At 32.1% G+C, this 13281-nt stretch overlaps 1 protein-coding gene across 5 annotated transcripts in view; it reads right to left on the bottom strand.

The window, feature by feature from the left end:
- Window positions 1-13281, bottom strand: part of Smn (survival motor neuron) — a 129008-nt gene that overhangs the window by 12614 nt on the left and 103113 nt on the right. For 3 of the 5 annotated variants that reach the window (XM_085827272.1, XM_085827268.1, XM_085827267.1), the window contains one exon: window positions 10498-10596. The exons of the other annotated variants lie outside the window; for them this stretch is intronic. In XM_085827272.1, the coding sequence (XP_085683398.1) occupies window positions 10498-10596 (99 nt within the window). The remainder of the gene's footprint in view (window positions 1-10497; window positions 10597-13281) is intronic. 5 annotated transcript variants of the gene reach the window in all.

Below are 13281 nucleotides of genomic sequence, written 5' to 3' on the forward strand. Positions count from 1 at the left end.
AACTAAATATTTAGCTATTGGATACAAGGCAGTACCTAAATTTGATACAATAGGGCGGAAAGGAATACCAATTTTATGAATTTTGGGAAGCCCTATTGTATCAAATTTAGGTACTGCCTCGTATCCATTAGCTAAATATTTAGTTTCTAGATTTTCCACTCTATTAGACAATAACATTTACACCATAAAAAATTCAATAGAGTTTGTAAAAAAGGTTAAAAACATTTCTCCTAGTAATTTACTCATGGTTTCTTTTGATGTAAAATCATTATTCACCAATGTCCCAGTGGAGGGTGCATTAAGATGTCTAGAAACCAGACTTCGCGAATTTCATTTCTCTTGCATCGAAATTGATGAGCTAATTTCTCTCACTCAACTCTGTTTGAAACAAACACATTTTGTTTTCCAAAATAAATATTACAAGCAAACTGAGGGATTAGCCATGGGAAGCCCCCTCAGTCCCATCCTGGCTGATATCTACATGCATTATTATGAATCAAAATTGTTTGAAACTTTAAACTTCCCGGCATGGTTCCGCTACGCAGACGATACTTTTACCCTGTTTGAAGGTAATAAAGATGATTTAAATAAAGTTCTTTCAACAATGAATTCTATTGATCCTGCTATTCAATTCACTTTTGAACTTGAGACTTGCAATTCTCTTCCGTTTCTCGACATTCTGGTCACACCAACTTCAGTACTACAGTTTACCGTAAACCTTCATCGGTTTGCCTTCCACCACACTTTAAATCATGTCATCCGACTAAACAAAAGTTAGCTTCATTTTATTCCTATGTTTTCCGTGCTCTTCAAGTTTGCTCCTCCAAACTAGCCCTTGATGAAGAACTAAATTATTTAAAAGCAATAGCTATTGACAGAGGCTTTTCACCCAACATTATTAATCAAGCAGTTAAAAAATTGTCATCTCAACACACTAAAAGCCACACTCTTATTTTAGGAGATTATAAAAATTCTGTTGTCATTCCCTTCTTTCCATCAATTAGCTATAAAGTTGCACATATTTTGCAGAAATTTAACTTTCGGGTTGTTTATTCTCCCATCAATAAAATTCCAACTTCTATACTCAAGGACCCCATTCCGGATATGAATTCCTGGGGTATTTATAGGATTCCTTGCCAGTGTGGTTTAATTTACATTGGCCAAACTAAGAGAGCCTTAAAATTTCGCGTCAAAGAACATGAGGCATATGTTAGAAAAAAGGAAACACGGAAGTCTTCTGTTGCTCAACATTGTTGGTCTGAAAATCACACTTTCAATTTTTCTGCTGCCAAAATTATTCAAAAAACGTCTTCCATTGGAGAACTGGATTTTCTAGAGGCATTTCACATTCATAAAAATCTTTCTGTTCTAGTTAACGATCCTAATTCCAATCCAAATTTGCCTTCGGCTTTTAGGGAAATTATGTTTTAGTTCTGGTTTCGCCAACAGATGGCACCACTTGCTTATTCTTGTCCAGGCTTTCTTATCTTATCTAAACATTATTTCCTATCTTGTTCATTTGCGGTTTTGCAGCTGAAGATGATGGTTCGGTAAAACCATCGAAACTAGTCCTGTGAAAATTTTGCAAATATAACGCTGATTTTTGTTGTTTGACTTCTGAATCAACATTATTTAATCAAGTGACCTTGATGATTTGGTAAGAGAGCTAAAATTGCCAAAGAAAAGTGCTGAACTTCTTGGCTCACGCCTTAAAGCTAAAAGTTTACTATTACCACTAATACACTTTTCATGGTATAGACAAGGTGAAAAGAATTGTTACCATACTTTTCAGAAGAAGGCTCACTTGTGTTCTGCAATGATGTCAATGCAAAAATTAATTTCCTTGGTATTAATTACAAGTCTTCTGACTGGAGATTATTTACAGACTCCTCAAAAAGAAATGTGAAGGAAGTTTTGTTCCATAATGGAAATGAACATGCATCGATTCTAGTGGCATACTACGTTCATTTGAAAGAAACATGAAAACATTAATGGCTTTTACGTGGTGACCTGAAGATAATTGGAATGTTATTTGGACAACAATCAGGTTACACTAAATTTCCATGTTTTCTATGTGATTGGGAAAAAAAAAGATTGGCCTTCCCAAGAGAGTTTATCACCCAGTTTTAAAAATATTCTTCACAAACCATTTGTTATTGACCCCAAAATTATTTTGCTCCCCACATCACTTTAAATTAGGTACAGTACAAAGTCCGTAATCCGGAATGATCTATAATCCGGACCTCAAAGCCGCAAACATTTTCTTGTATGCTTTACGCATGCGTGTTTAATGCACTCTTCCAATAGTGAAGAAAGTGATAGAGAGGTTATTGAAAACGAAAAAATTTTGATTGACAAGTTAGTCGGTATTCTCGACACAGTAATTTTAGGACTTGAACAGTGGAACTTTGTAACTGAACAAGAAATTATGTTTGTTTATAGAATTAAAGAGAAAGTATTAGCACAAAAAACTAAGCAACTTAAATAACTTACATTGAAAGAAATGTTTAATAAAGTAAACCAATATATATTAAGCTGTTTTTTTTTTGTAAATTTTGATACACTTTAGATCATAATTGCTCTTTATTTCATAAATTATGGTTTCATATTTTTAATTGTATAATTTCTGCATGCCATCTTGGCAGCTTTAAATTGATGATCTATAATCTGGAAAAAACCCTAATCTGGAATTGCCGAAGTCCGGATGAGTCCGGATTACGGACTTTGTACTGTATTATGAAACAGCTTGTCAAAGCTTTAAATAAAGAAAATGATAGCAAGTACACTTGTGGCAATTTTTTTCTATTTCTGATGCTAAACTAAAGGAGGAAATTTTTGTTAGGCCTCAAATTCAAAAACTTATAATCGATTTCAAATTTGAAGCAATGATGTATGATTGTGAAAGAGAAGCATGTTTGAGTTTTAAACACATGAATGAACAATTTTAGGCAACAGGAAACATCCAGATTATAAAATTATTGTAGCAGACATGCTACAAAAATTAAGATTGCTCGGATGCAACATGAATATTAAATTACATTTTTTTGCATGCACATATAGATTAATTTCCAGAGATATATAATAAGTCAATGAAGAACAAGGTGAATGACTTCATCAGGATATAAAAGACATGGAAATACGGTACCAAGGAAAGTGGAATAAAAACATGACGGCAGACTACTGCTGGATGTTGAAACCTAGTGAAGAAATGTACAAGCATGTGAAACTCATGCAAAAGAAAATTCTTGAATTAATGCCTTGAAGCTAATGCTTAGATTTAACACATTCAGCTAATTTTATAACATGCATTGTATAACAGCAATATGTGGAAGTATATTTTCTGTTCTTTCCATTAGATTATATGCTTTATATAAGACACTAAATCTATTAATATATTTATGTACATAAATATATTAATAGTACATAAATCTATTTATGTAATCTATTTCTAAGTCTATTTATGTATCTATTTATGTATGGAAAGTACATAAATCTATTTATATACTTTCTAAAACATATTAGATAGATTTTTGTTATTGCGGAATTTACTTATAACATGTATCACTAAAATAAATTCATTAACATAATGTAAAATAGATGTATTCGCTAAAATATAAATGCTCTCAATTTGCGAAAAATCCTGACCTGATACAGAAATTTGGATTCCATTTTTTAAATCAGCACTGAAAAGATATACGAAATTACCTATTAGATTTAAAACATCACTTTTTTATGAGATGCAAACCAGTGTAATTAATGCACATATAACAATTAACAGAGGAAAGGTCTGATCTTCCAAACTGGCTGCAGCAATGCTAAACATTAATCGACTGGAAACTGTTTAAAATTAGTTGTATTCATTTAATATAGATGTATAATAAATACGTATCCTTTCGTGGATAATAATTCTGATAGTACTAATATTTCAGTTGTTATAACTACCAGAAAAAATTAGAATGCCTATTAGAAGACATAATGGCAGACAGACTTATGTACCTTCATCGCTGGGCACAATTACAGATAAAACAATTAAATTAAACATCAGCGATATATATGTGTTAATACTAAATAATATTTATTCGCTTAATGCCACTTGCATTTAGCAGAATTATGATGAGTAAAACTTGATAACTCTAACTGTGTATTATTTATAAAACAGCATGACATTCTTCAAGATCTGCTTATTTGCCTTGCGTATTAGCAAAGGTAAGTACTGCTTATACTAAAAAAATATATATTTTCAAATACCTTTTCCTAAAATGATGCTCTTTTGATGTATTATGTTCTTTCTTTTATTCAGTAAGCTTTTCATTGATTGCGAAAGCTTAATCATGAATAATTAATATTAGAAGTAAAATGCCATTAAGGGAACATCAAATGGCTGTAAAATATTCTTTTCCCTTAAGTTATAATATTAGATGTTACAATATAAATAATTCTTTAATACAGATTACGAAATATATTTACATGTGTAAAAACAGATATGAAATTCAAATACAGATTACGAAATATATTTACATGTGTTGATTAATTAGGTCAAAAAGAAGATTAAGATAAAATGTTTTTAATCTAAGGAATGGCATAAGAAAATTCTTTTGGTCATAATTATTAATTTTTCAATTTATATTATTATACATATTTTTGTATATTATAAACCAAGCAAACTTAAAATTTTAACATATTAAATTGATATTGTCATAAACATTTCAGATGACTAAATAACTAATTTATTTCCTGTTTAGCTTTCTAAAGATTAAATATTTCACAATGAAATGCTATATAACACAATTTTTCATAAAAAATTTCACTCCTGAAACTTAATTTCTAAAATGTTGCTTCAACTTTGAGATGGAGTTCGTGCATTTAAACAACTGCTATGATTAACATAAGTATTTTTTTTTTATAATGGATAAACGTAACTGTTTTCGTAATTGGTTCTAAATAAGTGACCTCTTAATATAACATTGTTATGGATTTTCAACTGCACAGTTTTCAATTAATATTGCATTTTTCAAAGAGAACATGTTCAGTTAGAGTTTATGTATTTAATGAAGTGCTGAGATTAATGTAAAGACTTAACATTTTTACAGTGCAAAATTAACCCTTTTATATTCCACTGCACAGATTTTTTTCATGATTTATGTCTGTGTAGCATTTCAATTCAAAAGTTCTCCAGTAAAATAGTTCTCACTAAGCTAAAATTTTTTGATAAAAGCCTATCTTTTACATTTTTAATTTATTCATCATTTTTTCTTTATTTAATTCAAAACCTGCTTTACAATCTACAGCTAATTCACTCGAATCTGTTTATGAAAATGGAAAATAAATGTATGGAAAGGCTAAACAAATAATATTTGTTAAGATTATGCACTTTGCTTCAAACTACAGTACAGAAAAACAATAAAGTACAAAGTCTCGTTGGGACTTCGGCAATTCCGGATTAGGGGTTCTTCTGGATTATATAGATGATCAATTTAAATCTGGTAAGATGGCATGCAGAAATTATACAATTAAAAATATGAAACCGTAATTTATGAAATAAATAGCAATTATGATCTAAAGGGCATCAAAATTTACAAAAAAATAATAATAATAATAATAATAATAATAATAAGCTTAATATTTATTTTTTTACTTTATTAAACATTCCTTTTAATGTAAGTTGTTTAAGTTGCTTCGTTTTTTGTGCTAATACTTTCTTTTTAATTCTATAAACAGACATAATTTTTTGTTCAGTTACAAAGTTCCACTGTTCAAATAATATCACTGCTGTGTCGAGAATAACGACTAATTTGTCAATCAAAATGTTTTCGTTTTCAATAACCTCTCTGTCACTTTCTTCACTATCGGAAGTGATATTTAATAATAAGCACAAAAAAAAAAAAGCCAGATCCAATTAGAAGATTAAGGAACAGCACAATCTACAACATTAACTGAAATGCTTTAGAATCAGTAAAAATAATTTTAGCCTAGATTATACCGTCCGTTATACATTAAACGTGCATGCGTAAAGCATTCAAAAAAATGTCTGTGGCTTTGAGGTGCGAATTATAGATCATTCCGGATAATGGTTGTTCGGATTACGGACTTTGTACTGTATATACCTGTGAAGTGTTTTGAGAAAACTTGCAGGCACTGATAATTTTGCAAGAATTTTGATATTTAATAGCTTTGATAAAATTTTGTATTTATATATTTTCTTCTTAGTTAAATAATGATAAATGTTTTTATTTTTCATTCTACATAGTAATTCATTAATAGCTTTGATAGAATTTTGTATTTATATATTTTCTTTTTAGTTAAATAATGGTAAACTTTCTTTATCTTTCATGCATAAGCTAAAGTTGAAGAGATAAAATCATTTTTAAAGTACCTCCATGAAAATTAAAATACCAGAAATTTGCTTATGAAACAAAAAAATAAATCAATGGATATATGTTTGTTAAGATTATGTACTTTGCTTCAACCTCTAGCACAAAAAAACAGTATATTCATTTAATGGTTTTTGAGAAAATTTATCTAGCAAGAATTCTGATGTTTAATTGCTTTGATGGAATTCTGCATTTATATATTTTGCTTTTACTTAAATAATGCTAATTATTTTGTTACATTAGTTTTTAAGTGCACAAGTGGAAAGGTAAAATCCTTTTAAAATTATGTCCCTAAGATTATGCATTTTGCTTCAAATTGCTGTACAAAAATATACAGTCAAAAGTCGTTAATCCGGACTTCTCGGGACTTCCGCGATTCCGGATTATCGATTTTTCCGGATTATAGATCATCAGTTTAAATCTGGTAAGATGGCATGCAGAAATTACAAAATTAAAAATATGAAACCGTAATTTATGAAATAAAGAACAATTATGATCTAAAGGGTATCAAAATTTACAAAAAGGAAAAGCTTAATATTTATTTGTTTACTTTATTAAACATTTCCTTCAATGTAAGTTGCTTCGTTTCATGTGATAATACTTTCTCTTTAATTCTATTAAACAGACATAATTTCTTGTTTAGTTACAAAGTTCCACTGTTCAAGTCCTATAATTGCTGTGTTGAGAATACCGACTAATTTGTCAATGGAAATGTTTTCATTTTCAATAACCTCTGGGTCACTTTCTTCACTATCGGAAGTGAATTATAATGACCAGGAACTTGATTTAAATCATATCAAAGACGGAGTACCTCGAGATGAAATACTACACTTAGTACGGAATTATAAACCAAATAAAATAAAAACATCTGCCCTGAAGATAAGGATAGTGCTGACAGATTAACTTCCAATCCGCCGCGTGAAATTGATAAACAGATTTCGGATTTCAAAACATACTTTCGCTTTGTAGATACAAATTACATATTAGTAAATATATATCGGAAATTCTATTTGACATAATCTTTCTAATCTATCATAATCTAATAATGACGTTTCTGCCCCCCCCCCTCTGCCGCAGAGCAGCGTGAAATTGATAAACAGATTTCGGATTTCAAAACATACTTTCGCTTTGTAGTAAATATATATCGGAAATTCTATTTGACATAATCGAAAGTTCAAGCTTACTTTTATAAAATTGCTCTAACAGTCTGCAAAAAATAATAAGCCGGATCCAATTCGAAGATTAAGGAACAACGCAATCTGCAACATTAACTGAATTAGATAACTTTAGCTTAGCGTATAACTCCGTTACACATTAAACGCGCATGCGCACAAACATATTCGCAGCCATAAGGGTCTTACGCGCTCTCGTAAACGCCTGTGCGCATGCGTGAACGCGACGCATGCGCAGAAAGTTTGTAGCTTTGAGGTCCGGATTATAGATCATTCCGGATTATGGGTGTCCGAATTAACGACGTTTGACTGTATATTGATTTACAGTTTTTTGATAAAACTTGCTTTGCAGGGATTGACAGTTTTGTAAGAATTTTCATACTGCACTGTTGGATCTGGATCATAAGTCTCACATATGGTATATATTTCCTAGAGTATTAACCAGTAAATTAGTATACCCTTGGGTTCTAGAGGTATTTTGTTGTTAAATAAAAGTGCACTATCTTGTGCACCGCATCCTGGGGACGAAAGAGAAATTTTTAAGACAGCAAAGCCCTGTGATTGAACTTAAGACTTTCACTCACTCGTTGAAACATCTATCACAAGCTGTTGAAGAAAGTCGATTCACTGAGGCCAGTCACGTGGGAGGTCACCCTCTTAAGAACTGACCCCGAGAGATGCATCTTGAGAAAACAGGCACCATGTTGAGAAATGATGAGAAAAATTTTTGAAAATGAGAATAAAGTCCAAATTTTATCAGTTCATGAAAAAGCATTTTTTCCCTAATTTCCTTCTCCAGCCAGTTTCATAATATACATAGCTGTTTTGAAGCCTACTGCAAATTTCTCGGCGTTTGACTTTGCCTTCCTAATCTTCTCAATGTTTTCGACGATGGTACCTAGGAATTCCTGGATTTTTTCGTCTTGTAGCCAATTCAGTGCTTCATCTGCTTCCTTCAGGAGAGTAATTTTCTTTTTGACTTTGTTGCTGAATCTCGGCTTTTCAGTTTCTTTGCTTTCCATCTCTGCAGATTTTACTAACTGGGGAAAATCTTCAATTTTTCTAATTTGGAATCATCATCCACCACCTTTTTTAGTTCAGGGGCCACTGTAGAGACATTAGGATTTTTTGGAAGCAAGAGACTTGAAAAATTAGCAACGCCCTCACTGGGAATCGAACCACGGACCTCTCGAATATACGCCGAGCATGCAGACCATTACACCACGAAGGCACGCTGAGATGGCGGGAGAAATATTTTATACAGTCTTGATAGTTTTGTAGTTTGCATACTTGATAGTTTTGTAAGAATTTTAATATTTAATACCTTTGATATAACTATGCACACCTGTTTATGTGTGGTGGACAGTGCCCGCATAAAAAAAATCACGCAAAACTTCACGAGTAGCTATAGAAAAAGAGTAATTTAGAGTTGACTTTTTCAGTTACCGTGTAGTCGGTGATCAGTTTTTGCTATGACTGTTGTTTCATTAGATGCTGGTATATGTCTGGTTAGCCAGATAAAAGATTGAAGCTCCCTTTTTTATTGATTATTTATTTTACTTTTTTTATTGATAACTTTGTCAATTATGTTCCAATTTTATTGAAATTTTCATACACTGCACAAAAACAGGTTTGGGTGTATTTATATATTTAAATAATGGTGACTGCTTTGTTAAATTATTTTTATCCTCCTTTATATGCATAATAAAATATTAAAAATTAATACATCATGTTTCTGGAGTTTTAATTTTAAGCATTATATTCATTAAAAATGGAATTGAATTAAATCTAATAACACAGTCATTCATAAGGATGCAAAGTAACTATTCTTCATATTTTATAGTACATTATTTTTATACTGAATACTTGCAATGTACTATCAGTTTCATAAATTTTAATGAATTTCTCTTGAAAATTTGGTGTTTTGAAATTATGTAAATTTATTCTACAAATAAAAATTGTATTATCTTCTGATTCTCAGGAAATGATAAAAATGTTTCAATTTCTTTTTTTTTTTTTGATGTAAAATGTAAAATTTTAAATTTGTAATTTTTTTGGAATGTAAAATTTTTAAAAAGAAAACAAAAGATATTAATTATTATGCTTATTTTTCTCTATAAATCATAATATGTACCACAAGACAGTAATAATGATGTTTTCACAATTGTGGAATGGTGCAGACATTTGGGTGTCATTAAGATATAATGATACTATGTCTATGCCACCTAACACAGTGCTTTTATAACCAAAATACCACTTGAAAAAGGATGCAATAATGACGTCTTTGCGACAAAAAGCTGATATGTGAGGATGTAATAAAAACGTGTTTGTGACCATTGCAAAACAGCTGAATTTGACAGACATCTGGGCGTCTTAAAGGCGACATAATGCAATGTTTTTGCAACATTTTCCACGGTGAGTTTGTAAACAACATTGCTGTGCTACTTGGGTATATAATTAACTAAATAACAATGTCTTATTCCAAACTTCCACTGGAGTGGTTACCACAAATTTGGTGCGACTTTCACCAATTCTCATGGTCAATGGTAAAATATATATCTGCTAGAAAGTTTTGTGGTTGACATAAACTTGACGTGACCTTCGCCAACTCTCATGATCAATGGAAAAATACATATCTGCCAAAAACTTTCCTGTATCCAGAGGAGGAAATGTGCAAAGATGACAAATCACATACATTTTAACATTAAGTTTACCAAGACGTAAAAAGGATGCTTAAAAGTGAAAGGTTGTACCATTTAAATCAGCAAGATTATTTATAGCTGTAATGCTTTATCTGAAATAAATGTGATTTTCTATCTGCTTTATTTGACCTTCAACTATCCAGATCAGTACACACTACACCTTGAATGACCATATTTATACTTCCAAGCAAATTTTGAACAAAAAATTAATACAATAAAAAAAGTTGCAAGCTTTACAAATGGTAACTTTACCTTCTGTAAACCTGTATAATAGCCAGCCATATACCATCCTGTCACTGCAGAGGACAGAGAAGGATTTTCTGCTACATTAGATTCAGAGCACGTATGCTTCTAAAAAAAATAATATATAAAGTTGAAAAGAAATATTTTAATGATATTCAAAAGAATTTGTTTAGGTTATAACATTTCTACATATTTTTACAAATTTTGTATTTAGATAGGTAATTTTTGTAGAATTTATAATTAAAAATGTATTTTTCTGTGTAATTTAGTCCGAGACAGATATTCAAGAGAAAGCTAAGCTGGAAAAATAAGAATACAGAGGCACATGCATTTAACATTGAGTTAATTAATATCTCGATAATTTGTATTGAAATTGAATAAATGTAATTGAGCAGTATCTTAGCTGTAACTGCGATTTCACCCTCGTATTGCTTTCCAGTAATTTCGAGCAGCAGAAAGTACTAGAAATTTCTCATGGCAGTTGGAAACTATTTAAGGCTTGAAAAGAGAGCACCTGCTGACAGTTGTTTAGTTAGTTGCTCATTATTGTTTATTTCATTGTCATCCATTAGCAAAACCTCTGGGCCAACAGCACCCCTAAACAGTCTAACTTGGGTTCCAATACCTTATCCACATATCTCTGAGCAGTTACCAAACCTCCTTGAAATATATGCAGCTCAGTGCGACTGACCATTTGCCGTGATTTCTCCTCAAACCATTAAACTACAGTCATGAATACAGGATATTTCAAAGATAAGGGAAAATAAGTTGCAAAACATGTCTAGAATCACTGTTCAGACTGTATCTGGACTGGTCATAACAATACTTGTGCCCAGTTATCTTGGCTTCATTGCACATGATGACGGCACCAATTTAAATGGGTTCCTCTGGAATCTGCAGTGAGTGGGAAACAAACCATTGGTTTTCTTGCATACAGTCCAACCTCATTAAGTCTTTATGCAGAAGCAGAACAGCTTATTCCAGTTCATGTAGCAGCCTGAAGGTCTAAAACCCTATCGGCCCGAAGGTTGAAGTCGCTTCATGGTTTCTTATAGCCGACAATGACAGAAAACAGTCTTCTAATGCAGCTGTTGCTCTTGGTTGCCTTTGATCAGGCTGTTTATCAACTGATCCAGTACTTAAAAAGTGCTTATCCAAACTCTTGATATGACGCTTTAAGGAATATTAAATCTTGGGCGACCTCCCTTGATTCTACCAATTATTCACCACTTTTGGCCTTTACTTAAATGATGCCTTTGAGCCATAACTGCTGAATACTGATAACTCTCAGAAACCACATTCACTTTAAACAACACTATAGAGTGGAATTCCAACATTCATCCATAGCGCACCACATTGTCAATCACCAAATTTGCATATTTCTAGAGCTAATTAATATATGCTCGGAAGTACAATTTTGTGTTCCGTTGTATTTAATTAACATAAATAATTATAACTTTGGTTGCAACATTAACTTAGTGAGGATATTTTTTCTCATTACCCTTAATTTTGATGACCAGTGTAGTAGTAAAGAGACAACTGCTCATGCCTTAACTTGAGTGAAGGTTCACAGCAGTCTACGTACAGGCTTTGAAACGGAGAGAAGTTCTGAAAGCTCTAGAATAAATCTTCAATGACGAACAGGATCTAATCTCAATAGCACAGTAGTCTGTGCTGATCAATAGACAACTGAGCCATAGTCCAATTTAAACCAGACAAGAGCTTTGTAAATGCACAACAATGAGCCATGTTCTGCACCCCAGGTATTCGCTAAAACCTTTACTATATTTAATATTTTAAAACACTTCTACAGCTTTGTAAATGCACAGCAAAGAGCCATGTTCTGCACCCCAGGTCCCCATTCATCAAAACCTTTAACATTTTAAAACACGTTTTCCTCAAATACTAAACACGTAGAAGGAAAGTCAGCTTTTGGCCAAATACCAACCTTAAAACTTTCAAACAAATCACCTCACCCATACTCAAATAACTGTCTGTCATTCAATGAAATCTGGGGGCCTAGCATGTAAAATTAAAGACATCTCAACAGCTGGTTAGTTCTGGGCACTTGTTTGAAATTCTACTTTTAAAACTGCCACCTGGAACAGAATTTTTCCAAATTCATTGTCTGGTTAGATGGCAGTAATTCATAATGCACAGTTCCCGCTGAACACTAGTTCGGTCTGAGGTTCGAATCCCACGAACAGGCTGGCTGCATAGGCGTTTTTGTGTTTTTCCCCATGTCTACCATGTATACAGACCAGTTTTCCTTACAAATGTTCTCCATGAAGGCATATCCCTTAGGAAGATGCTCTTGAGACTTTGCTATAATCACATGAACCAAACCAAAACCAACCTATGTAGATCCACCATATGCAAAGTATTACTTTTTGTGATGCAGACCCTCTCAACGTTACTACAGGTTCTTTTGGCATATCCCATTATATTTTTCTTGTAACATTATAGTCAAAAGTCGGACATCCATAAACCGGACCTCAAAGCTACAAACTTTCTGCGCATGCATCAACGCATAATGCGTTCACGCATGCGCGTAGTACCTTCACGCATGCGCATAATACATTTACGAATGTGCGTTTAATGTATAACGGATGGTATAAGCTAAGCTAAAATTATCTAATTATCTATTTCAGTTAATGTTGCAGACTGCATTGTTAATTAATCTTCGAATTGGATCCGGCTTTTTATTTTTTGCAGACTGTTAGAGCAATTTTATAAAAGTAAGCTTGAACTTTCGATTATGTCAAATAGAATTTCCGATGCTGGAGCTACCAA

Source organism: Stegodyphus dumicola, chromosome 11 (genome assembly GCF_044657685.1).
Source record: "Stegodyphus dumicola isolate Sdum_Otavi_A_Nest chromosome 11, ASM4465768v1".
NCBI classification, from domain to species: Eukaryota; Metazoa; Arthropoda; class Arachnida; order Araneae; family Eresidae; genus Stegodyphus; species Stegodyphus dumicola.